Genomic DNA, 27,318 nt, shown 5'->3' with positions numbered 1-27,318 from the left:
TTTATTATTCATATCTGTTTTTTCTTTTTTTTTAACAGAAGTTTCTTTAACATTTCTTGCAATACTGACTTGTTGATGATGAATTCCTTAAGCTTTTCTCTGTCTGGGAGCTCTTCATCTCACCAAAGAAGGATTTCTTAAATGAGATATCAAAAATACTTCCCATAAAAGAAAAGATTGTTAAATTTGACTAAATTAAAACTAATAAGTTATCTTCATCAAAAGATACCATACAAGAGCAAAAAGGCAAGCCACAAAATAGAAGAAGATATCTGCAATACGTATATCTGACAAAGGTGTAATAACTAGGCCATATAAAGAATTCCTACAAATCAATAAGAAAAAGACAACTGGATAGAAAAATAGTCAAAAGACTTAGTCAGGTACTTTACAAAAGGGGAAAGCCAATAGCCAATAAACATGAGAAGGTGTTCAATCTCAGTAATCAGTGAAACGCAAACTCAAAACACAGTATTATTTCATTACTTGCCCACTATAATGGTTAAAATTAAAGAATGATAATACCAAGTATTGCCAAGGAAGAGACTCTAATCTGCTGCTGGTGGAAGTGTAAATCAGTACAGCCTCATTGTAAAACAACTTGTCATTTTCAATAGCATTGTATTGCATTCTGATAGTGATTTTAGATTCTCCTTATATATGGCTCACTAGGGGACCCCTGGTTGGTCCCCAAGCAAAATAATTAAGCAAAACCTTCTATGGCAGTATCACATAATTATTTGCTTAGACTAAATCTATGAGAGCAACTTTTTAGCAATATTTATGCATATGTTACAGATGCTGAATGTTATAATCATGTGAAACAAAATTATAATTTTCTTATTGTAATTCTACCTGTGGATTTAATCATAGCATTTTTTTCTATCTTAGACTAGAATTGCCATATAGTAGTACTACCATTTATTAAGCATCTACTGTGCCTCCCACTGTTCTAGGGACATTGTTAGCATTTTTTCTTGCCAATACAATGTTCTGGCTAAGAGCATGGGCTCTGGTACAAGACTGCTCTCACTTTCATACTTCTTAGCTGTGTGACTTGGGGCAAATTACTTAATCTCTCAGTCCTTCATTCCCCTCATCTCTAAAGCAGTGATGCAATTTCACGCGTTTAGAAAGACTAAATGAGTTAATACATGTAAATTTCCTAGAAAAGCACATAACAATAAATCGATAAAAGCTAATAAGTGATAGAGCCAGAATTCAAACCAAATCTATCTCAACTCAAAATCCCATGCTCTTTCCACTACATGTCATGACCATATAGTTAGGCTTCTCATCTGTGTTATCAGTTAGTATATGCTCAAGGAACACGTCATTTTATTATAAGCCTGTTCTTTTAAAACATTTCTAGGAAATTGTCATGAAGGCCAAGAAAAACCTTTATCTGAATGACTTGAAAACTGATGAGGAGAATGTTCATGCAGGTTCATGTAAACTATTCAAATGAGTGATTTTTCTCTTTTATCAACATAAAATATACACTAGTTTTTTTCTCTCTTTCTTTGTATGCTAGGCGAGTAGCTTGCATCGCCATGGAGAAGACCAAACAGGAGCAGCAGGCCAGCTGTACTTGGTTTGGCAAGAAAAAGAAGCAGTACAAAGATAAATATTTGGCAAAGCACAATGCAGGTAGGGAAAAGTACAACTGTCACTGAGGCTGGTTACAAGTCTAAAAGACGGAAATAGATGTCACATCTCAATTCCATCTTCAGAGTTTATCCAAAAATTCCACCATATGAGGTCTTCATCAGCTTATACAAACATTCAGAAACCCTTTCCTTCAATTATGATTATTTGCCAGATATTTTACAGAGTTATACTTTATAGGAGGAAAATGCTATTTGGAAATAGTATTTTCTGGAACAAAAAGAACCTAGTACCTTAAGTCCTCCTCTGAGAAATGAGTGCTTGAGAATTTGCTCGGTCACCAGGATTCTTATCTCCTTGCTGAGATTGGTTTTGAGCAAATATCCTTGCTCCTGGCTCCTCTTTGGTCCTTGGACTTGGCCCTAGGACACATTTCAAAGGGCAAAGGTGCTCTATTAACAGAGAACTGTGCTACAAATGGTTCCATGATTGGTTTGAAAGAGCACAGATGACATTGAATAAGAACTTGATACAGTCAGTTTCTATGACTAGTCTTCCTTCATGGTATATTTGTCTCTATGGAAGCTTGCATCAACTTAAGACAAATATTCACTTGTTTGGTAAACACTGAAATGAATATCAAAAAAACATGACCTGCCATTGCAGTAGAATTCCCAGAAGACTCACAAGATGTAACTTGAGTTAAAGAATGCATGATAATATACGGAGTGGTATTTACTTATTGTCAGTAACGTCTTAATATGACTCCTTTTATAAGGAACTTTTTCTGAGGAATTGCAAGTCCCGACATTGGCATTAGATTAATTCCCAAGGTTTCAGAAATAACTCCAAAAATCAAACACATGGCCAAAAAAAAAACAAGTGAATACTTAATAATGCATACTCAATTTGATAGTATAATGTTTCTGACAAATGTGAAATGCACTTCTCTGTAGAATATTATTAGCATATGTTATTAGCACTCACTAGGAAAAATTATTTAGAAACTCTGAATGGTCCATTTCTTATTCAGAGAGTAAAAGTAAACATTTTGAAGTTCTGTATAATGTGGAATGAATGTGAGTGGCCATATGTACTAATTTTAAATGGTTCAGTTAAATGAGGAGTCTGTCCTTTCACATTAGCTACATTGTACCACATTTTTATTTCCAATAAATTATAGCATTTCTGATTATGTACCACTAGTCCGATAATGGCTTCTTTTGTTTGTTTGTTTGTTTTATAAAGGGAAGAAATATTTAACGCACATGAGACATAATTTAGTAACTATTAATTGTAAATGCTCAAGGAGTGCTATTTGAAGAAATTCACTGTAGTATCAACAAATGATGTTTAACGTAAAATGTGAATGGTTGTTGCCAAGGCTTCATAATCACCTTTATTTCCATCTGCTTTGAACAGGCTCACAAGATGTGTTGACATTTATATATATCTTTGTAATTTTGACAGTAATTTTAAATAATATAGATAGATAGCATTAAAATTAATTTAAACCTAGAAAGACAAAGAAATGACCAGTCAAGGCTGTCAATTTATCATTAACTTTATACTATACTAATGAAAGACATGTAGACGTTGAGTATTCAGTTTGCCAATATTCTTTAATTAATTTAGCTCTGAGGAAAAATACAAATCCAATTGATTGAAAAAACTATAACTTCTAAATTCTAACAAAGAATCCATTGAATCGTTCACTATCAAGAATTTAGCTATCAAGAATTTTGCCAAAGAATCAACATTCAATCTGGCAGCTACTCTTTTCCACAGTCCCCTTTTTCCATGCTTTGTCTGCTGGGGCATCACTGATCTTCCATCGTTCCCCTGCTCCTGACTCATCACAGGTGATGCTCCTGACTCATCAGTGGTCCTGCAAATGCACCTGTAAGCTTAATAGCCAACCTGAGAAAGGAGCAGAGATTATCACACCTGAGTAACCCCGCAACTTGTGCAAATCACTTGGCTTCTGTGTGCCTCAGAACGAGGGGATTGCTTAGTCAATCAAAGATATCGTTTCTAATCCAAAATTCTGTGGGTCTCAGGTTCTTTCATCATTGGCCTTGACAAATGAGTATCATTTAATGAAGCCAAGTACTCATTCACTGTCCCTTATCTCAGGCTTTAGCTCTGGTAAACATTGCCTATCAAGTTTGAAGGGTATCAACCTTAATAAAGAAGGCAGGACCCTCATAGGGATAAAATATAATTGCTTTTTCTCTTTTGACATTATACCTCCTTTCCAAAACCATAGACCTGTCTGAGTTCTTGTAAACTTAGAACTAGGAAGTTGGGGGAGACCCACCAACACCACTTTTTTGTTATATTCAGTACTTTCCTAAGCAACAGTCTTCTGGGCCTCAGGTCCTTCCTTATTGTGTTTACAGTTCCCTCTCACATGACAAGATTTGTCATTGAGTATAAGACCCTCTTTTTATGCCCTTTGATAGCAAGTCTAAGCTTGGAAGGTCCTTGCAGAGCCACTCACGTTTCTTGTAGAACTTGTGTTTATGCTTGTTTGTAATTATCTCATCAGAATGTCATTGTTAGGGTTCCCTCCCCCCACAAAGTCATCACTCATGAGCTCTCCTATTAGTTTTTCTGGTCAGGAAAAAATGCCCAACTATTTTCCTGGACTTTTTGAAGTATGCTGCCTGGAGTCACCATCTCTTCAGGCTTCTTCCCCTTCACCAACCAGCTCTTCTATTTTCTTCATTGTAAAATCCAGAACCATTGCTTAGTGATTACCTTTATAAGAGATGAAATTGTCAGCAAGGAAAGTCAAATATTTTATCAGCTGTTCTCCCTTAGCGACTCTGGGCTGCTGATGCCCCTTTAAAATTGGACACTCATTCTCTAGGACCCATTGCACCCACCGCTCCACTTGTGCACCTGGCCCAACTCATTCCAACACATTAGCTGCCTGGCCTCTGCACCCATTTGCATGTGCACTCAGCCCGGTGTTGCCAGTGTGCAGTGTCTTTTCTTATTGGCAGTTGTACAGTATTTGAAGATACTTCTAGCTTTTCAAAACTGAGACAAGGAATCAATGTTAAAGGCTTATTTATGAAAAAGATTCAACTAGAAAGTAGTTACCTAAATATTTAAGTTTCGTGAATATTGAGTAGCTTACCAGGAAATCAAGATAATAGGAGCAAACCATGCCAGACAGTATTTCTGAAGCCTTGGGAATAGATTTGATTATGGTGTGTATAGTATTTACAGCAAATACATTTTCTGCAATGCATAAAAGTTTTTAGCCACATGAATTTGATGGGAAAAGCATTATCGTGCTGCTAGGAGAACTGTACTCTCGAGGCATTGAGATTCCTCAGCCCTAGGACTTCCAAAATTAGTTTAAGATCAAGTTGCTAATGTAAACTTTGGAGAAAAAAAGTATTCATTAATTCAATTTCTCAATGTTAGAGCCCTAAGCAGAGGTATCTAAATATCCTGAGACACCCTACTTGCATACATCCATATGAACACAGAGGATTTCTACAATACCATTATGCTTAATGCCACAAATTAGTACTGTTGATTTTAAAATGATATAAACTTTTTTCTTTAATACAGAGAACTCTAAAGACAACAAAAGGTGGCCCATAATCTCACTGTCCTGTGGATATTTTTTTCTTTTTAAACAGTAAAAGTAGTAGGTACATGTGAATAGAAATTGCAAACAGTACAGGAAGGTACAGAATGAAAAACAAAAGGCTTCTACAACTACATACTGTGAAAAAGGTTTCTTGTAGCTAGTCCCAGACAAAATTTCTATGCGTATGCTAGTATATAAAACCCACTGGCTTTTATATGAGGATATTGTTAATTTTTTATGAAAATGAGTTTGTTTTTTAATGTGATTTATTTGCCTCATGTTTAGAATATTGCATGGTAAAGTTTCTTTGTGCATATTATACTTTTATTTTACTAATATATTAAAAGCCATATTTCAATGACCCCTGTACATTTTTCATGCTGTCTTACTCCCAATGGCCTCTGTGCATGTAAGTAACCTGTTGAGTGACTATGCCTCTTTGTTTTTGATGGTTTCCTTTCATTAAGTCCTTTTTTTTAATCAGCAAACATCTTAAAACCTTTAAAAGTCCAGTCTTTAAAAGTGTTCTCCTTATATTCCTTGTATGTCTTATTTTAAAATATCCTTTTTTATTGTTTCTCAATCCTATGACCATGTGGTGATTTCATTTAGACCAGTGTAACCTCTTCATGCTACTCATTTGTGGTTAAAATATAGACTTGTAACATATCTGTTCATTTGTTTGTGGCGCTGATGGTTGATATCTAACTCATTCTTATGTATTTTTTTTTTAAATGACAAGTCTTAATTCAGTAGGATTGCAGTTAGGGCTCTATAGAGGGAGAGAGGTGTGTATACCATTCAGAAAGCTTGTATCATCATCATCTTCCTCTTTTGTGAGATGCTCAGTTATTTTTATATATTAAAATATATCAGCTTGTTGATGACCTCTTTCATAAACATACTTTTTCTTGATGGAAATATCACTCTGAGGGCAATATGTATAAAAATCAATGCTGTAAGCACTCCTGCTTTTATTTTTGCAACTCTCATTCACTCCATTACCACTGCAGCATGACTAGCTAGCTCTGCTACGCAGAGAACCTCCTGTTCGTTTTGATTCTGTAAGTCTACCATTCTAAACACAGAAAGCACTTCTTGGATTTTAGCCGTTGCTAGGGAATATACTTTAAAGACTTTCAGTCAACTTTTATGGAATCAAGTTATCAAAAGAAAAATGCATAAATACCCATTAACATGCACTAACCCTTATTTTAACATATTCTATTTCTTTTTCTCAATATTTTGGGAATGATACTTTTGTTTATTTGTTTGTTTCTGATCTGTTGCATTTCAGAGTATTCTATTTTGCATTTTAAGGTTCTTTGCTGCTGGGAAGATCACAAATGTTAAGGACTGAGCCAATATTCAGAATTATTTGGCCGTATTGTTCCAGAGAATAGAAGCTTCTCTTAATGATTGACTGAAGCACTCCCAGATTCCTTTATTACACCAGGGAATCTATTCTATTAAATTTATTTCAACCCCTCTAAAATTCAGAGCTTAAAAAATTCCATATTTTTTATAAAAGAAATTTCAGTATGTGCCTGACGACATTTGGCTATTACCACACAGAAAAAATATTACAGGAAACATAGATGCATGTTTTTAGCCTTCTTGTGAGAATTTTCAAACGTATGTGAGAATTGGACTACCTTGAACTTCAGCAGGAATGGTCATCCTCTCAGAAAATTCTTTGTAGTAGTTTTATTAAGAGGCAGGTTTCCAAAAGATATCTTTAAAGTATTTCTTCTCAGTCTATGATGATTAGAGAACTCCCTTTTGCAAAGGTTTCCAAGCTCAGGCTCTGCTTCATGCTTCTTTCCATTCTGTTGATCCTGATTTACTGCACACAGACTGACAGAGTTTGGGGCCCAGGGAAGCATGTTCCCCTACATTCCCAAGATTTTCCATCGAATGGATAGCTGAGTTACAGTAGAACTTGTGAGATGCTCATTTCTAAAGCTTATGAAATCGTAGTTACAGAACTTGACTTTGAAAGAATCTAGCATGCTACCTTAGGCAACTCTGTTGAAAGTTGAAGTTAAAGAGAAGCTGTCCATGCATCTCTCATCCATCCCTAGAAATAATCTAGCTGGCCTCTTTCTTGGTTAACTTTATAGTTGCATTCATGCTATATTCATGTTGGTCACTGTCTGCAGATGTTTTTCTTTTTTAGTATTGCCAATTTTTTAGAATTGCAAAACTCTAAACAGCATGTGGTTTTGAATGAATTCATATGATTTGTTGTATACTGCATGAAAAGATATGCAGTATCTTTTAGAATTGGACTTTTATGCATGTGCTCAATGTATCTATCTTTGGATGCCCCGGTCTAAAGTGCATTTTCATGGGCTTAAAAATGAAATTTTCTCCTGAAAGATTATATGACTTAAACATACTATAAGTTGGATTTATATTTTTTTAAGACATGCTTTTACTATTACTTTAGTTTTGCCGGTAAAATTATAATTTGCATACATGAAATATTCCTTCTGTAAATTTACCTTTTCCTAAATCTTTGCATTTTAGTGTTTGATCAATTAGATCTTGTTACATATGAAGAAGTAGTAAAACTGCCAGCATTCAAAAGGAAAACACTAGTCTTATTAGGTAAGTTTGACTGTGTGACTTTCTTATTCTCATCTTCAAAACATTTTGTGAATATTATTAACAGTTGTCAATTTTAACTCCCTTTTTTAAAAATGACATAGGTGCGCATGGTGTTGGGAGAAGACACATAAAAAATACCCTCATCACAAAGCACCCAGACCGATTTGCATACCCTATTCCACGTAAGTCATGTCTTACTCTCTTTTAATTATCTTTTTTCTAGTACTTTTTTAATATTGTAATTTACTTTTTTTCTGATTACATAAGTAATAACTGTTCATTATAGGAAATTCTGAAAATCCAAAAAAAGAACAAAGAAGAAAATAAGTTAATAATGCCAACCCTACTCCCTCAGTAATAGTGCTATATTTTATTGTATACCCTTTCAAACTTATATTTTATTGTATACCCTTTCAAACATATTTGTGCACTGTGTATTTGTCATTGTTGTTGTTTTTGAACAAAATTGGGCTCGTCCATTCTGTTTGTAACCTAATTTTTCCAACAGTATGTTACAAACATTACCCAGATGAATTATTCTTCAGAAAAAATAGGTTTTAATGATAGAATCGTTTTCTTTGATGTAACAGTGTTTTCCTTACTCAATACTTAAATTGATGACTTTTATCACTTCTAAAATACAGTCAATGTGCTATTAATTCTTTATTATAAAAAACTTTAAATCCGTAATATTTTTATTCCCCTTATTTTCTGTCTTATCCTTAACTTCTTGCCCTCTTTGTTTCCTCAACCATAAAAATGAAGTGATTCTAGAGATATAAAGAGAATTTGAGATTATTTGAAGTACTTAGCAGATACTAGATAAATCTCATCACTATCATTTTGTTATTATTACTAGTACAGAGTTTAAATTTTGAATCCCAAAGCTTCCCAGCAGTTAGAGGTTTGTTCTGGGTGAGAAGAATTAAAAGAGAATGAGTTTTAAGAGCATCAGGAGAAAATGTGAAGGTTTGTTCAGTCCCGTAGAGCCTTCCATGCCTTCCTGAAGCCATGTCAATACCACTTACTGTTTTCTTTACACCCCAGAAACCCATGAGGCTTCATAAGACCACCCTCATCCTAGAACACTGTCTGATTTACACAAAAAAAGAAATTCATCAAATATTATTTCAACTGGTGACACTGGAGTTGTCTAATAAAACACTAAGAAATGTCCTTTTAATTCTTCTTATGTCTAGATCATGAGTACAGCAAGTTTAGCTAACATTTAGTTGCTTCTCAATCACATAACAATTGAATTTCCATGTTATTAAATGTATATTAAGTAGCTCGGTTTTAAAGCATATAGTTGCTGACCTCAGTCATGTCTAATCTCAAATATTTGTCCCCAGGTGTGTATAAATCATATGTTTACATACCAAGATGACTGAAGATAGTATCCACATAGATGGTGGAAGATAGCTTCCACATAGTATGCCATTTCTTTAGCCTTTCATGTGCCTAGAGAAAGGGTCCTTTTTTTAAATATCCACATTTTGATTTCCATGAGCACTTGGCAGTTCTAATAGTCTAATAGTCTAATTGGGGCAGAATAAGGGGAATTTCCCGTGGATTTGGACTCATGCACAGCAAAGAGTAGCACAAATTTATCCTTGCTGCTCAAGGAAGGAGGGAAGCAATAAGGAAAAAAGGAAACTGAGAGAAAAGAGGAAGGGAGAAAGGAAGGAAAGAGCGGGAGAGAGGAAGGGAAGGATGGTAGTGAGGGAGGAAAGAAGGAGGGAGAAAAGAAGGAGAGAGGAGAAAGAGAAGAGAAGAAAGAAGGAAAGAGAAGGAAAAGAAAGGAGGTGGGAGAAAAGAATGTTAAAACCAATGTTTCTGACTTCTCTAGAAAAAATTTCCTGAAGTGCGTTTTGCAGAATACTGATCTTGTTAGTATCCCACAGAACTAGGACTTGCTGGCAGATATTTTAGTCTACACTGTCTTAGGTCGGGATCAGCAAACCTTTTTTGTAAAGGTCCAGATAGTAAATATGTGAGGCTTTGAGGGCCATATGGTCTCTCTCACAACTACTCAACTCTGCCACTGGAGCATGAAACTAGCCATAGACAATATGTAAACAAATGGGCATGGCTGTATTCCAATAAAACTTTATTTATAAAAACAGACAGCAGGCCAACTCCTAGTTTAGCTCTTTCTGAACTATTATGGCCACATCTGGCAGACATTTTGTTTTTAATATGGTATGCCTTTTTCTGTATTCTAACATTATCCTTTTGCAAGATGCTGTAGACATACACTGTTCAATAGAAATTTCTCTGATACTGACAGTGTTCAGTATCTGCACTGTCCAGTACAGTAGCCATTAGCCACATGTGGCTACTGAACCCTGGAAATATGGCCAGTGAGAGGAACTGAAATTTTAATTTTAATTTATTTAAATTTAAATAACCATATGTGGTTTTCCTTTTTTTTTTTTTAAGTTTTCTTTTTTCCTTCTGTCTAACTGCATTAAGGTATACAGCGAGTTATGTTAATCTTGGGTTATTTAGTGTCTTTTTCTTGCAGTGACTCCTGAAGGAATGAAATAGATCTTATCTAAACACTGAAAGATTCGCCAAACCAAACAACTAATGAGCTCCTGTGGTCTGATGTCACACAGATAGATATGACTTCCACAACTTACTTCCATGGAGCTACTGGAAGTGGGAACAGGGCATGAGACATATACTAAAGAATCTGTAGCTTTTAAGAAGAGATTGGGTTTGGGTAGGCCCATTGGGAACATAGGCTCATAAGCTCAGCCTTTTAAACCTCTCTTGACATGTGACTTTGCAGATACAACCAGACCTCCAAAGAAAGATGAAGAAAATGGAAAGAATTATTACTTTGTATCTCATGACCAAATGATGCAAGACATCTCTAATAATGAATACTTGGAGTATGGCAGCCATGAGGATGCGATGTATGGGACAAAACTGGAGACCATACGGAAGATCCACGAGCAGGGGCTGATTGCAATACTGGACGTGGAGCCTCAGGTAATGCCCAGCCACACCCAGCCCCCGTCATCTTGCCTGCATGCTAAGCTCAGGTTCTGAAATCCAAAATACCATCAGAATGTCATGGGTCACATAATAACTTAATAAACTACAGGAAAGTATCAGTAATAAGGTCATCATGAGCTAACAGTCTAGACTGCAAACTGACTAATCATTGGACTCAATGCACACACCACGTATTGAAGAAAAAGAGACTACTATCTTATGAGTCTCATTGTACTCAATAAAGTGCCTTATTAGGTCTGTGCCTGCTAGAAATCCTACAATAATCTGACCTCAGGATGAGACTCTGGCACTTTGTTATCCCAACAGCCACCTTTCCTCTCTGTGTACAGTTCATGCTGGACCATCATAGCCTCTGCCAGCATCTTATGTTAATCTTCAGTGAAAAACTTTGATCCTGGGGCCTCAGTCTGAAACAGAGCACTAGCTTTATGAAAGCAAGCGTAAGTAAGGCTGGGGGGTGAGGTGTCCAGTGGAGCCAGGATGGAGCCCCATGGTAGTTGTCAGCCTCTGCCATCTCTTTACTGAAGACAATGCCTGACCCTGAGCTAAAACTAAGAGGGATATGGAGAACTTGGAGAAGACTCAGAGAGCCAGATGCAGAGGTGATTAGATGATTTGTAGATGAGTCCTACACTTGAAGCTATAGGAATTATTAAACTTGCAAAGGAGAAGGTCAAAGTCCTTTACATCAAAAAGGCAGACAAGCTATTTTTTCATCTCTAAGAACAAACTAAGCAGAAGTAGGGCTTAAAGCCCAATGGGAAAGATTCGGGAGTTGTAAACATCAGGGCAGGTTACAGGAGAGGCTTGTGTGTGGCCCATGACTCCCAGGCCTGCCATTTCTAAGACCCATCTGTACCAAAAATTCCTTATCACTTAGAACCAGCATGCCACCTGCTGAAATGGTAGACCAGTTCCCCTCAAGCAGGCTCCATTTCATCAGGGGGCTTACCTATCTATCCCAGGCAGGGAAGATCCTTGCTCAGGGCCACTTTATGAGACTTGGTCCCCTAGCCATCCCCAAAGGGAGGATGGAACCTGCATAGCCAGGGTCAGTGTGACCTGCGGCCTAACAGCTCAGTTACTCCACTCCAAGATCCTAACATTATGGCCAGTGGGTTCACCCATTTCCATTTCACAGCACCTGATGGGCTTCTTGAACTCAGAATCTGGTTAAGGGGCTGGGAAGGAAACACCAGTAGGATGAACACTATACAGTTTACTTAACAATTAACTTGGGCCTATATAGAACTAAATATATGATGTGTAACGCAGATTGATTTTTGTTTAACTACTAATCCCTCCTTACTAGGGATTGGAAAAATCTTCTGGCCAGGGGTGGCTAGAGGCAAAGTCTCAATCCTGGTCCTGGTCTTCGACATCCTCTCCTTGGGTTCCACACTGGTCTTCACCTGAACGTCGTTTTCTGCTGGTAGTAATGTCTCTAGCAGTATGCTGGCTGCAGGGCTCCTCAGACCCCCTCTGCATTACCCAAGTCCACTTTTGAGGGCTTTCTGCCTTACCTGCTGCTGCTGCCGCTGCTGCCGCCACCACTGCTGCTATTGTTGCTGCTGCTGCTGCCGCTCCACTCCTAGCGTCCAGCTCTCCCTGTGCCCTTGCCCTTGCACAGTTATGCATTGCTCTGCACTGCTCAGTGGAAGACACTTCTCTCAGCCTTATCAGGACATCCACGGCAGTCACTTTTATGTGTGGTATTGAGCACCAGAGCACCTCTCGCCCTGGGCTGGGCACTTTCCCTGCTCCCTGTCACTGCTGGATGAGCTCACGGCATTCTTCTCTCCTGCTTTCCGTATACCCACCTCTTAGAACCATGATCTCTCCCAGCCACCCAGCCCTGAGGGCAGGCCATAGGCATCCTGTTCTCTGCCTGAGCCTCTCTGGACCCATGGCCCTAGGGACAGAGATCACTCAGGTCCTGCTCCTCTCATTGATCTGGTTGACCACTCTGGTCCCAGGCTCTCCCACCTGGGGCCACATGTGCCCAGTCTAGACTCATGCCCTGTCCTGCTCTCACGCTGACTGTTGCATCCAATGGTATAGCCGCCTACAGAGTCTGCACTTCCTGGGCTTCACCCTGGGGCTTCTCTATCTTTAGCCTACTCTCTCCCCAGGCTCAGCAAGGCCCACATCCTGCCTTCAGGATGCCTCTGGCCATGACTGACTTGCTGTCAGGCAGAGCCTCGTTGAAGACAGGCTCTCTCCTTAGGACATTTTTCTCTACACCCTTTTCCTTCACCCCAGCCTGTTAGGTTACCCTTTTTACTGTATCTCATGGACAGTTTGATTCAACCAGCTTGTATTAAGCACTTACTATATTCCAAGCCTTGTGCCAAGAGCTAAGAATACGAATAAGAAGGCAAGCTGGTGAGGATGAAATTCCTTCCTCTATGTACATCACAAGCTGTCCATAACAAGAGAAATGCCATGTGATCTTTTTTTAAAACCCTCTCACTTATACCACTGCTGATACCACTTCTACTACATGTGGATCATAGACCTAACACTGGTGTTCAGCTCCTTTAGTTCAGGTCTGATACTTTGTGCCATCTTATTTTAAGACGGTTCAGGCCAAATTGAACACATGTCTAATAATACTGTATGATAAGACATTATGGTCCAACTTTAAACCTAGAGGACCGTAATAAAGACATTAAACTAGAAGAAAATTTGTAACCTGGCTTCTTTTGAAATAATAATAATAGATTGTGTTCCTATAGTGCTCTATATTTTGCCAAGCATTAGCACTCCTTACCTAATCTTTGTAACTCTGAGATTAGAGATATCAGGATCTACTTTTGTAGATAAAGAAACCAAGGCTTAACGTAATTATAACTTGACCAAGGTTTTACAGCCAATTGAAAATGAGATTTGTACTTGAACAGGGTTGGTATGGGTTTTAGGTTTTTTACAATAATCCCAGCCTCCTTTCACTGTGTTATCCTAGAGGAGTTAACCCTGAGAATCTTTATGCGGGTCCACCTTGTATGTCGGGGTACATTTTAAATCTGGGTTTGTTTGTTTGTTTACATTTAGAAAAATCTAGAAGGCAGTCAAACCTGAGAAAAACGGTGGAACTTATTTCTAATTGAAATAAGGCCATGGCTCAGAAAATAATCTACGTCCTTAAGCTGAAACTATGAGTGCTCCAGTGTATAATCAAAACTTACTGTGATGGTTTTAAATTTTATTTTTATTCTGACTTACCCATTTGTTGCATTGAAAAGTTAAGAGGAGCAGAATATTTGTGATTTTGCTTTTGCCCACATAGAGAAAGGTTGTCATCCAGGTATAGCTACAGTCTTGTTGGGAATCTGTGCTTCGAAACAAGAACCAGGTTCTGAGCCAGGGGCTATTTTATGGAATCAGTTAGCTCTCTTAAGATTGTTTCAGGGGTCGCTGTGCTCTTCTTTAAACCCTTAGATTTTCATACAGAATGACTCACGTGCTTGACATCATGAACTTTTGAAGTTTGCAAACCAAATAAGTTAAGCTTAAATATATCTGCATCTTAGATACTTGGTCAAATGGGTTTTTATTCCTTGAAGATGGTAACCTGAGATTAATTACTGACTATATATGAGCCATAAAATCAATTTATCTCCCCAAAAGAGAACTAAAAAATTAACTTTAAATGTTAAATTAACATTACTTTGGCTGTTTGTATCCTGCATATTTTCGGTGATCTTTCTAGACTTTCTCTCCTCCCTGGGATTCAGAAAATAGATATTTGCATATAAATATTAACAAATTTGTGTCTCCTCTTAAGTCAGAAAGGAAAAATATTTAGAGATATATCTTAAGGTCACTTATTAATGGCCTCAGAGAGGGAAATCCTTGTAAATCCCTGAAGTGACCCTGAACCTCAGGCAAGCTGAGACTGCACAAAAATGGCACCCACTTGAGACCCATAAGTAAAGCAGAGGATGGGGCAGAGACCTTCAAGAACAACTGAGGAAAAGTGTGGTGACTCTGATGAAAATATAAGGGCAACTAGACAAGAAAATCTCAGTCAAGATTCAAGGCATATTATACTATTTGAAAATATAATAACATAGGATAGAAATAGAGAATTAAAGCCAAAGAAGAGGAAACAGATGCAAATATGCTAACCAAATAAAGCAAGCCTACAGTAGTTACCATGATAAACATGAAATTTAGCTCTAAACTTCCTAGCAACCAGGACAAAAAGGGAAATGTCGTGGATCAAATAATTCTCACCTAATAGAAGTATGCCAGCTCTTTCCTTGGAATTAGTTGCTAAAACAATATAACCTGATTCTTAGGCACGAGAGGCATTCATCAGTGTGATGAGTACAATCTTCACTGACAGTTTCATGCAGTAAGTGCAGAATGACCTTCATGTCTTTATGGATAAAGACGAAGGGTGTGCATACAGTTCAGAGAAGGGTTATCTGCAGGGAGCTAATGTTTTCTGAGTAGTGTATTCTCTGGTGTGGTAATATGGTAGCAGGCTATAACTTAGAATATTCAAAGAATTGGGTGGCTCTCAGGCTAGGGTCACTGAGCAAAGACCATTTCATGCCTAGGGTGTCATTCTCGACATCATCCATAGGATCCATTCAGCATCTAGACTGTGTGGAGTTCCATCTGGCAATCAGAGTAGTTTCAGGAATAAAAGCAAGAGTTGGAACTGTGCATTAGGATTTTTTTCCCCATCTCGGTTGCCCAGAAGCTGGCTGTGGGTAGGTGTGGGGTGAGGAGGAAACCTTATGTCTCAACTGACCTGTAGTCACCTGACTTACAAGCACAGGAAGGACTGAAGAAAAGGCCCAAGATAATATTGACAAAAAAGACCTTTCTAAGGGGATATTCCTGTTAAGCTCGATTGAGCTACATATGGATTTTTTTCGTGATGTGTGTTCCTTGCTAAAATCTTCGGTCACAAAAGGGTTGGCAGAGAAATTGCCAATTACCTCTTTCAAACATGAACATAGACAACCTTGAAGAACTTTTTCACAAGGGGAATCTGAGCCTGTGGCTTTCACAATTAAAGCACTTTGATGGACAAGTAAAACAATGTACCAGACTCCCTTAACCCACAAGGAGATTCTGTGTAACTAAAATTCAGAAATAGAATACTAATGAAAGTGAATTTCCACTGAAAAAATCAAAATCTCTGCTATCCAATTTACCTCTTATGTGCCTATATATTCGGAGAGGTCGAGATTCCCTTCAGCCATGAAAGCATAGCGCCTTCTTGTCAAAGCAGCCTCAAAAGGCAAGATAGATTTTGTGCAAATTATATGTACTGCCTTACATTTCATGTTATCATAAAGACAATTTATTCCAGGTGCCATTTTGGGCACGAGGGAAACAACAAGATGCAGCCCCCTGCCTTCAAGAGGCTTACCCTCCAGTATCTGGGCACTTGCGTGTTCAGTGTGATGGATACTACAAGTGCATACATGCAAGAGTGTCAGAAGCATATGAAAGGAGTGCCTGTCCTCGGCTCAGAGCTCACATAGGACTTTCCAGAGAAAAGAACATCAGTTCTCTGTTCAGTAAACACTCAGCCAAGCAAAAGGGAGAGTGGGGACAGGGATGAGGAGATGGAGGGTCCAGGCAGAGGGAATAGTAAGAAAAAAAGTCCAGGAAGCCAGAGAGAGCTTGTCCCTTATTGGAACTGAAAGTAGCTCTGCAAGGCCCAGTCCTAGGAGGGGCAGAGAGAAGCTGATGAGGTCAGCTCGTCAGGGAGGGATCTGGCGTTAATGCTAAGGAGTGCACATTTTTCCCCAGGGCCAACAAGGAGCTGTTGAAGGGTTTGAAGCAGATGAGTGACATGTTGGGATTTGCATTTCCAAAAGATCATTCTAGTGGCAGGTTGTGGCATGGATTGGAACAAAGCAAAACTGGAGGCAGAATGACCAGTCTAATTGCTACTACAATAAACCAGGCAAATAAAAAGAGGAATAGGAATAGGGAAAAGCAAACAATTAAAAGACCATTTAGAAAGCAAAATATGTGGATTACAGAATAGAAATGTTAACTTCTGGTATAAAGGGCAGCAAGATTTTTACCACTGATGCATACAAATTCATTACATGTCAGTACTTGTGAATTGTGTGCCTGTATCTGTGTATATGTTGAGTTTTGTTCCATAGAGGAGAGTTTGTAACCTCTAGGAATGTCATGTCCTCATGGGGAGGAACTGAAGTAGCAATCTCTTATCAGAATCAACTGCTACACCATCAGATATGTTAGCTTTGTACTATATCCATGCAAATCGTAGTTTGCATAGTTAGAGGTTTTTGATGCCTGCACAAGGAACCGAAAGAGGCTTCAGAGGCCCCTCTCCCTTGAATGCAGTGTCTTCTCCTGTGCCTATGAATTGCTCACAGCTGTACAGCTCCTTTAGTGGCTCCAGACTCCAACCCTGGACAGGGTCTCCCTTCCCCATGAGCCCGCAGGGATATTTATCAGGGCAACTCATAAACTGTGAACATAACTTCACAGTGACAGTGGCCGGGATTTGCTAATCCTTGTTAGCAATTTGAAATTTGAAATGTGAAATGGACTCTAGATCGATGGTAAGCCAACCCGCTGGTCCCAATCTACCCCAAAATGCATTTCTTATAAATTGAAACTCAGGCTACAATTAATAACCAGGTTTAAATGAACATTAACCAACATAATCAGTGTTAACTTTTCCGAAGAAAAATAAGTCAGATTGATTCATGAGATGCATAAAAAAAAAATGTCCAGTTTGTCACCTTTTATTTGCTGATGGCTATTGTCTATCCTTTGGAAGAAAAGGAGAATGTAAGTTATTTATAAAGTTGGTAAATTTAATAACACCTTACCAAAAATTTGAATCAAGGGCTTTTTCAGTTGTGTAAATTTTTGTAGACTCATTTGAAAGTTGCATTACTTATTTCTTCTAAGTCTCAAATTTTTTTTTACACAGGCACTGAAGGTCCTGAGAACTGCCGAGTTTGCTCCTTTTGTTGTTTTTATTGCTGCACCAACTATTACTCCAGGTTTGAATGAGGTAAGAATTGATCAATTTTTCCCAAATTAGCACACCCACCCATAGTAAAGATCTATTTGTGTTGTATATTCAAGACTAAAGCCCCACCTCATTAAGACAACTAAGTGGAGCTCTGCTTTGTTCTTGACACTGGCCATTAAGATTTCCAGAGTTTGAGGTCCTCTTTCAGTAATAGGGCTTAGATCAGAGTCATTAGGCAAACTCAGGTCTCCAGCACAGTCAGCCTGTGTTCTAATCAGTAAGTCTACTTTTAAAGTTTAAAAACCTTCACCCCTCTAGGGCAGAGGCTTTCCTGGTGGCTCCTGCCCTCCAGAGCTGCCAGCCCATTCCTCTCCTGATAAGGACTGTGCTAAGAAAGCAGCAACCCCAGGCCCACCTCTGGGCCAAGGATTGCTTTGCCTGAAGAGAGCTATTAAGGAATTCATGACCTTGGCAAGGCAACCCTCGGCCCCCTGGTCAGCCTCTGGAGTGGAACCAATGCAGAATTTCTATCTAGACCCCTGGACTACCAAACCTAGGAATGAGCTCTGTCCCCTATTAAGCTAACTCAAGTCAGCAACTGCCACAGAGATGGTGACTGCGAGAGTTGGCTGCACACATCTCCTACCAGGCTGACTTATAAGGCCTTCTATTGCTGGGCAGATAAGAAGGTAGGTAGTTATGGTGTAGTATGTATTGGTACTTGGTTCTTATCTGCTGTAGGGCCATTCTTAAGAAGAGACTAATACACAAAGTTATCCTGAAGACCATTACTTCTGCAGGATCTAGAAACCACCAGAGTTCTTGGCTCTGTTCAGTAAACACTGGCCTAAACACCCGAGCTTATGGCAATAAAAATCAAGACTTGGAAATTTTTACTTTGTGTACCTTTAAGGAAGACTAAATATTTATATTTCTGTATCACTTATATTTTCAGTCATTATTTTTTGTCATTTTATCTGCAAAAGGGACATTCTTTTGTAAATTCTATTTTTTTTATCTTATTTAATACACAAATATGTTTGAAACTCTACGTTATGGTTAGCTCTTATCCTTTGGTTGACATGTATTTTTCTTGAATTATCATCTTCGCTTTGTGTGTTTTTTGTTTTTCTTTTTGCCTGTTTTCCTGCCCTTTTACTAATTTTCCATAGCTGCCAAAATGGTGCAGAAAATTGCCTGTAAGTACCAGCTAGGAGGTGATGAAATACAACCTTGTTTACTTTCATAGATTTAGAATGTAGACATTTTGTTCCCACAAATCCTTGCTTTTGCTGTTAGAATGAAGGCATTTTGTTTTCACTGAGTTAAATCCTGCTTGCGTGTAAGACAGGCCTGCAGACAAGCTGTTGTCGAGGAGGAAACTGACAAATATAGCTTCATCTTGTAAGATCCTTAAGAGGAAGCTTTATTTTTCTGTAAAGAGAACTACATTAAAAATTTGATGCTCTCAGCCATAAATTTTCTTGAATGTTTTCATCAGTCCAGCTTTCTGGGAAAATCATAAACTCTCCTAGTGGTTTTTGAAGTCCAGGAATGAATATTCCAGTAGAATCCCGTAGCCCAGAGAATGTCATGATAGGAATTGTTCCTTCCCATACTGGTAGGAAGCACTCCTGTCTTTGGGTGAATGCATGTTTCCTAAAATGCAGCTTTTTCATTGTGTTTATTGTAAAGCCACAGTGAAAATACTATGCTTTTTAAGTGCAAGCAGAAAGTATATTGATATGATCTTAGAAGGTGATGATTAACTGAGGTCTTATCGACACTGTAGTAAACACCTAACATCTAAAGCATGCCATGTCCTGCTTTGAAATTCCGGTAGGAGATGACAAAACAGGTAAGACAATCTCATTGAGTTCCCAACTTCCCTGTCTGTCCATCCCCACTGCGGTGCCATGATAGAATTAATCACATGTCGCTTTGGATCCCCTTTCCAAAGAGTTACACCCACAGGCACATCAGAAAGGATTTCTTACAAATAACAGATGAGCCTCAGAGAAGAGGAAGGGTCCCAAGCTGGCGCTGGGTGCCACAGATCCCAAGCCAGCACTGGGTACCGTGGCTCCCAAGTCCCTGAAAGCACCACATTTTTAGTTTTTCTGGAGATCTGTCTCTGTTATCATGGGCCCCCATTTCCTAGTAGAATTGCTCTGTCTCTTGATTATAGATTTAACACTCATCAAATCCTGTTATGGCCAGCATTAGTCAGCCAAGTGCTTGTTCTTTCAATAACATTTATTAAGAACTTCCTGTGTACAAGGTACAATGCCAAGTGCTGGCCACAGCGGCAATAAGGCACACAAGACAAGTTTACACTCTAGCTGGGGAGAGAGATCCTAATCAAATAAACCGAATCATTGGTGTGTGTGTGTGTGTGTGTGTGTGTGTGTGTGTGTGTGTGTGTGTATTTAAGCCTTAGCCTTATGCTCCCCTACCTGAGTGTTAGAGTGGGGGCAGTGGTGACTAAGTTCTGGTTTCAAATTTGAACTTGTCCATAACATGATTTGACCCATGAAAATGCAGAGGCAGATTAAAGAGATCTCTTTCTTAAAAAAAACTGCCATCCTGAGGCTAAAGTTACACTCCCATGACAAACTAGGGACCCAGAATTCCCTCCTACTGTAGGCTCACCTTGGTGAGAGTTCTCAAAATCTGTAGCAAGCGATGGGGGTTGAGGAAAGTCCTTTACTGCAGTACAGCTCCCTAGAGTTCATTGGCTACTTTTCTTCAGTGTTTTCCCTAAGAGATGTGGATACTTATGAACAGTGACATTTGGCCATTTCCAATCCAGACTAATTTGAGGGGATTTATCAGATGCCAGTTGCTATTGTATCTGGGAAATGGCCTTATTTCATCCATTATTTGTAACATCCAAAAAGCTTTTGCCTCTGGCATCCACTGCTATTGAACAAGGGCCATTATATGTAATTGAATTCCTGGAACATGTTGAACCTCTAAGTAGAAAAGAGAAAAATACAACTGAATTTGTTGTCCAGAGGCCAGGGCTTCTTGGTGCAAATGCAGCTGGGCTCTGGGGCCCGGTGCAAGTGACTGCAGAGAACCAAGAGAAGGTAGAGGCAGAGCTCTGACCTCGCCACCAAAGCCCTCCCACCAAACTGGGCAGCGGCTGGGGATGAGGCGGACCTGGGTTAGAAGAATGAGGACAGAAACGGCTCGGGCAATGCTAGTCAGTCTCTAACTGACCCCGGGACAAGCAGAGCTAGGCCCGGTAGGGCAATGTGCTTGCTAAAGAATCTATGTTTTCTCTGGTCTGTCTGGTTTGATATGGAGCTCCCTGTTGCATGGTGAGCAGTCTGGGTTGCAAGCAATAGTTCTGTAACCCCGTCATCCCCAGAACCATTGTCTCCTCTGTCACGAAGTGGACTTGGCTTCATGCCCATATGTGGCACATCAAGGTCTGGCCTTGACTGTTTCTGACACTGGGACGAACAGAAAAGTGAAAAGAAAGAATGCAGCTGACTTCTCTCTCCTCTTTGCTTTTCCCTTCTCCCATGCCCACCCCTACCTCCATCCCATCACCGTTTAGGATGAATCTCTTCAGCGTCTGCAGAAGGAGTCTGATATCTTACAGAGAACATATGCACACTACTTTGATCTCACAATTATCAACAATGAAATTGATGAGACAATCAGACATCTAGAGGAAGCCGTCGAGCTCGTGTGCACAGCCCCGCAGTGGGTCCCAGTCTCCTGGGTCTATTAGGCCTCTCCCCAGATATCTGACGTATAACTGGGAGCCACCTCATACATGGAAACGCCTCTTTGTTATCGACCTTGTGTCAGCAGGTCGTGGTCCCTAGAGACTACCTAGTTGTAGTGTGACCTACATTTATAATTATTGTCATGTCCGAATAGGTAGGAGGAGAAAAACAATTACACACTAATTTAAAGAGACAGTATCTTTTTTAATCAGTTCTCCTAAACTTTAATAAAATGTATCTTTAAATGTATGTATTATTCAATCCTTTGGAATGTTATATTTTTGGAAATCATAGCTTTTTATTTCCAAGGCCCCTAAAAACTGCACAAAATAGATGCTGCTTTCTATAATCTATTTTAATAATAATAAACAATGATTCTGTTACCTTGAGTGGGGGTGGAACACTACATTCTTTTTAGAGTCTGATTTTATGGATTGGAATATCTTTCTTTCCTTTATTTATTTGAAATAATCAGTCTAGTGATTACAAAACAGTCATAAATTTTTAAAGGCCTTTTTTCTCTCTTTTTTTTTTTAGAATAGTATTTTTTTTAAGTCCTTTATGTAACATCCAGATAATGTGATACTGTCTCTTTGAAGCACCCTGTAAACCTTTTAGAGATTTGAAGTTGGGTCTTGACTCTTAATGCATGTGGACAGTCGCGAGCGTTTATACCGTCGGTGTGTCTGTGTTGGACAAAACGATCTGTAATCTACAGCCAAGTACATTCCGTTCATGGGGCACACCCAGGGGAATAAGAATAAAATGCTATTATGACTAAGTTGTAAACCTATGCACATCCCTTGCATTTCGGGCAACTTTATAAAAAAAAAAAAAACAACTGATTTTTATTAATAATAATCATGTAGTGAAATGTGTTTGTAATTTTGTCTCAATTTAATTTGTTGTAAGGTGGGAGGGGGAATTGCTGGTTTCACCATTTCAGATCTGTGTTGTCTGAGAGTATTAACGTTTTAATTAAGCAAAGAAATGATGATTTTTAATATGTATGTAATTGTTTTAAAGCACCCATTTTAAGAGAATATACTGTGCAATGAAGAAACCAGTTTAGACATTTGCTATAAACTGAATTACTCCAAAAGAATAATCTATAACAGCCCTGTAAATTCCTTTAAAATGATAACTAACAGGACAATTTGACCAATTCTTTTTAAATATACTTCCTTTTATGTGTTCAATAATTAAATGCTTTTGGGTCCTTCATTTTATTATAGATTTGTTCAGGTTTACAAGCCGATAATCTTTTACATTTTAGAATCCATTAAATGTTCATTGAACCATCAAAGGCCCAGGAATGACTATCAGTTGGCAGGACAACAAAATACTCTGCCAGAGCACAGCTCAAACCATGCCTGGCTCCCAGAGCATACACACAGTGCACCCAAGGGCCACCAAAGTACTAGAGGCCATCTGTGGTTTTTCCTTCCTCTTGCTATATCCCTTGGCACAGGAGAATCACCTTTCCTTGTTGCTTTAGAACATTTACCATCTCATCACCCTTCCATGAAGTCACATCCTTCCAATATAGGAGACTCAGGCTGGGCGTTTTCTGACTCTTCGCCAGAGGTCAGTGGAAGGTTTTTCATTAGAGTGTCAGGGTGTGTGAAGTGGTTCTCTTAACCTGTGATCCTTGAAAAAATACCATCGTGTTTGCTTCTTGTTAGTTAGATGGCCTCATCTCTTTGTGCCTTGGCAGGATGTGCAGGGTGCGTTCTGAGCTGTACAGCTCCTCCTGAAGGACCGCACGGAGAAGACATTTGTATACTCCTTTTACAGTGTCATTCCCCCCCACACACACACACACACATACTCTTATTAAATGATACTGAGTTTTTTCTCTAATGTTGTCTTTAGTCAGTGACCAGATGAATCTGCAACTTGCTAACAAAATGTTGAATGAACTGCTTCTGTTGGGGCTCCACAGCAGGGTGACCGTACCACCAAACCAGAGACACCCTAGACGGAGAGGGAAACCTCAAGAATTGTTAGGTCTGTGTTAGGATTGATTCAAATCTGATGCCAGGGCCAGAAAATCATTCCCGTGATTGTACTCACCACAATCCAGGCTCTTCTCATTGTGAAAGGGCCCACTCTACCTCTTTTCCAGTGAAGCACAAAGAAAAGTACAGCTAATACATGGGGAACAGAAACACCCTCCCTCTGGTGGAAACCCTCATGCCCCAACATGCCCTTTTAGACCAAATCTCCAGAGATGCTGAGGATGCCTGGCTTAAGCCATCCACTGTGTTGATAAACATGGATCAAGCAGAGCAATGCCAATTTAAATGTCTGCGACCCCAGAATTGAGAAGCATTGTAGCTCCAGTTCTCTCTTCCCGATTGCTTTATGCATCTTTGGGGAAGCACACAGGCAGGCATTGCTTTTGCCATTGTGCAGATGCCAGAATTCTTGCACCCAGAACTGTCTGACTTCTCAAAGAGGTCATCTGTTCCATTCCACTAATAAACATCTTCTCTAAAGCAGTGTCTTTATGACCTAGCAGAAAATACTTAAATATCTGAATTCAGAGTAATTTCAGTACATTGCTGCTGCCACTAAGTTACAGTTGTCCACTTAGCAATCAGAGAAAAATACTGAAAAGCTTTATTTCTTTCATTCTAGCAGGAAAGCCATCTTTTGTTTTCCTTTTAAATGCCAGAGCAAATGATTAGATTGTTGAATCTAAGAACTGGTTAAATGAGCCACATTCTGAGGGTTCTCAACTCCACCCAAACCCCACTCCCCATAGCAAAAAAAGGGGATGTTTTTAATATGTTGAATTATTTGTTTAAAATAAATGTCCAGATTTTCTAAGCATAAGGCTGTAATTACTTTGCTCATGCAGCGCATTCAATTTTAATGCTAAAAAGGAAAATTTCAATTCATCTGGAAGTTTTCCAGAGTCAAGATGATATGGTAGCCCTTTAAAATGCAATTAAATGTATCCCCTGTCAGGTGAGATGGTTTGAAATATTTGCTCAGAGAGGAAAAGAAATAGATGGCACACTTCTTGCTATTTGCATTCAGAAGGCTCTTCTGAGCCCATCCTATTGGTGGCAGAATATCTAAAGATGCTGCCAAGCCTTCACTGCATTGAGGGAGGCAGCAAGCGCTCCTCTTCCCCAAGTTCAATTCCATCTCCCACTGCTGGGGCCAGCCAGTCAAGCCCGGACTCAGTGCTACGATTGTCCTTTTAAAGCCTTCAATCTCATTACTGCCGAAGAGGGTCTTTGTTTTTAAATCGCTTGTAGTTATCTGTTCATTAAGGCTTTTGAGTTCATTCCTTGAAAAAGTGTAGCCATTTGAGCCACTTTTGGAGAAATAGGACAGGGGAGATGCCCAAACTGAACACTGTCCCTTAAGGACAGGTGGCCAAAGCAAAGTCTCTTGTCTTCCACTAATGTGATGTCCTTTTCGTCATTTCAGGTCAGTTTCAACTCGCAGAGAGAACCTGCTGCTAAAGCTAGCAAAAAAATTTCTTGATTAATAAATTCTCAATTATAATGCCTCCCATGCTGTCTCCTTGGAAAAAAAGGAAAAGGCACCTTGCAATTGGCATTCCAAAACAAGCCCTTTAAGGACCTCCTGCCTTCCTCCTTCTTGTTTCTTATCATCAAACTGGTGTGTTGGGGGGCAGGGAAGGGTTTGTTTTTCCAGGACTGAGCATGGCCTCCTAATTCCATCCTCTTTACAAGGGCTTATGATACTGAGGCTGATTACAGCATGTCATAAGTTAAAGGTCCCTGAGTACTTTTCTCTTGTTCTGCGCCTCTAATTAATTCTCCTCTTAGAAAGATATTTTGCTTCCCACTGCAGTTTACACAAGGGCTAAAAGTTTTAATCATGAATCATTTCATTTGGTAGAGCTTTTCTCTTACCCCTTTCAAAGTAAGGTTTTCTTCTCCATTTGGTGTCCTCAATTACAAGACTATGCCCATAAGGCTTAATGCTTGATTGGCTTTGCCCACACTTACTTGTCAGTTTGCCTTAAACATGGAGCAATTGGAAGTCTCAGGTCTTCTAGGTTAGCGAGTGAAGTTTAGCTGTGACACGTGTCGAGGAAGTGGAAAAGAGGGAGGAGAGTATGTTCATCAGTCCACATCCCTTTTATCTGGTCTTTTCTCTGCCACTCTTGGGCTGCAGACCCAGCCCACAGAGAGAGGAGGAGGAGGGTCATGCCATCTCTAAGAAAGGCACTGCCAAGTCTTAGGTCTTCGGGGAGGAGTTGAAAAGCCAGAGCTCCCACCACCTTTCACCTGACCCTCCATCAACTCTCTTGAACCTGTGCAAATGGACCAAGCAAAAGAAAATGGAAAGAGATGTTTGTCACCACACAGGAGACCTCGTTTCTGGCCCCAAGCACAACTCCATATCTACGTATGCTCAGAAACTCAGAATTTCACTGCCACGTATGTGTTAGCTCCATTCTCTCTGGCACAAGACGAAGGGAACGTGTCAGTGTTCTCACCAACAGAGGCCTGGGGGTGACCATCTCGGGACCCAGAGCACATGCCATCTCTTAAAAGGAGTTCTGCTTGGGAGTAGAAATAGACATTCCTCCACAGCGAGTGGCCCATTTTGTTTTTTAAGAGACCAAGAATTGGGGGAATTAATTTCCAGTCTCAGCTGTATCCTGGAATGGCACTTATGCAGGCAGGTGGGGAAACTGTGGGGGCAGCAGGCAGGGTGACTAATGCGAAGGCCACATGAGCCTCACATGCTCAGACCAGAGCATCATGTTTAATTGCAATGCAGGCGCGTCGCCATTCAAACTCAGTTCTGGGGTTGTTTTGCATAAAATTTTGCCAACGTGTTCTTTTTTCTGTATTTATAATTGCCTTTTTATAAAAGGTTTTGAAGTATTGTCTCAGTGATAAAAAGAGAGCGATGTTAATGGTTGTTGTATATTTCACCGTATCAAATTGTAAGTATTTGCAGGGTACAGCAAAGCCTTAGCGTGCAAGAGCGTTTGTGCAGGAGGTGTTCTTCAACACCCAGGAGGTGAAGGGATCAGAAAGGTTTGGATTCTCTGTAAATGTCCCGCTTTTCTTTCTCTGTGTGTGTATCTATTTACATGCCTTAGCACACGCTCTCCCGCCATGATCCCTTTGCCCTGTCGCCAGAACTATCAGAACACTGGTGCATTGCCAGTACAGTACAAGTTGATGGAACCCTAATCAGTTATCTCTTGTGTGACAGGGGAGGAAGAGAAACTCCATAGTATTCTTTGTAGAATATACATACTTGTAGGATGCTGTGTAATGGGAAACCATAGGATTGGGCTTTTGTCATTTCAAAGTTGGAGAAATGTATGAATAAAATGTATAAAACACGAAAAGGCAGTTGTCTTCTCAGATTGCAGGCCAAACGACTTGGGGATAAACCACACAAGGTTTAGAGGGAAAGGGAGTTCTTCTCCCTCCCACAAAGACCAGGGGCAGAGGCCAGCTCCCAGACTCCCAGGGCCCACTCTAGCAGTCTCCGTGTTCAGTATGGCTGGTGCAGACAGTGCAACAAAAACTGTTCAATCTTAGTTGCTTGCATTTGGGTACAGATTTAAAATAGCTTCAGGTTTAAAAAAAAAAATCCAAGTAGTGATAGCTCCTAGAAATAGAAGTCTAAATTGATTTGAGTGGTGTAGGTGCCCAGCATGGGAAACATGTACCTTGTTTGACACTTGCGTAGAAAGCCTCCGGAGGAAG

The 27,318-nt window shown here is 39.5% G+C and overlaps 1 protein-coding gene across 1 annotated transcript in view; it reads left to right on the top strand.

Moving 5' to 3' along the window:
- Nucleotides 1-26,954, top strand: part of CASK (calcium/calmodulin dependent serine protein kinase) — a 391,044-nt gene extending 364,090 nt beyond the window's left edge. Inside the window, exons 20-25 of the mRNA XM_039883006.1 lie at nucleotides 1,535-1,650; nucleotides 7,754-7,834; nucleotides 7,936-8,016; nucleotides 10,632-10,834; nucleotides 17,808-17,891; nucleotides 21,421-26,954. Coding sequence (XP_039738940.1) covers nucleotides 1,535-1,650; nucleotides 7,754-7,834; nucleotides 7,936-8,016; nucleotides 10,632-10,834; nucleotides 17,808-17,891; nucleotides 21,421-21,597 — 742 coding nt within the window. The 3' untranslated portion in view covers nucleotides 21,598-26,954. The remainder of the gene's footprint in view (nucleotides 1-1,534; nucleotides 1,651-7,753; nucleotides 7,835-7,935; nucleotides 8,017-10,631; nucleotides 10,835-17,807; nucleotides 17,892-21,420) is intronic.
- Nucleotides 26,955-27,318: the final 364 nt, after the last annotated feature.

This window comes from Pteropus medius, unplaced genomic scaffold (assembly GCF_902729225.1).
Source record: "Pteropus medius unplaced genomic scaffold, Ma_sr-lr_union100, whole genome shotgun sequence".
NCBI classification, from domain to species: Eukaryota; Metazoa; Chordata; class Mammalia; order Chiroptera; family Pteropodidae; genus Pteropus; species Pteropus medius.
Note: the sequence above shows the minus strand (reverse complement) of the source record. Positions and strands in the feature narration are given on the sequence as shown.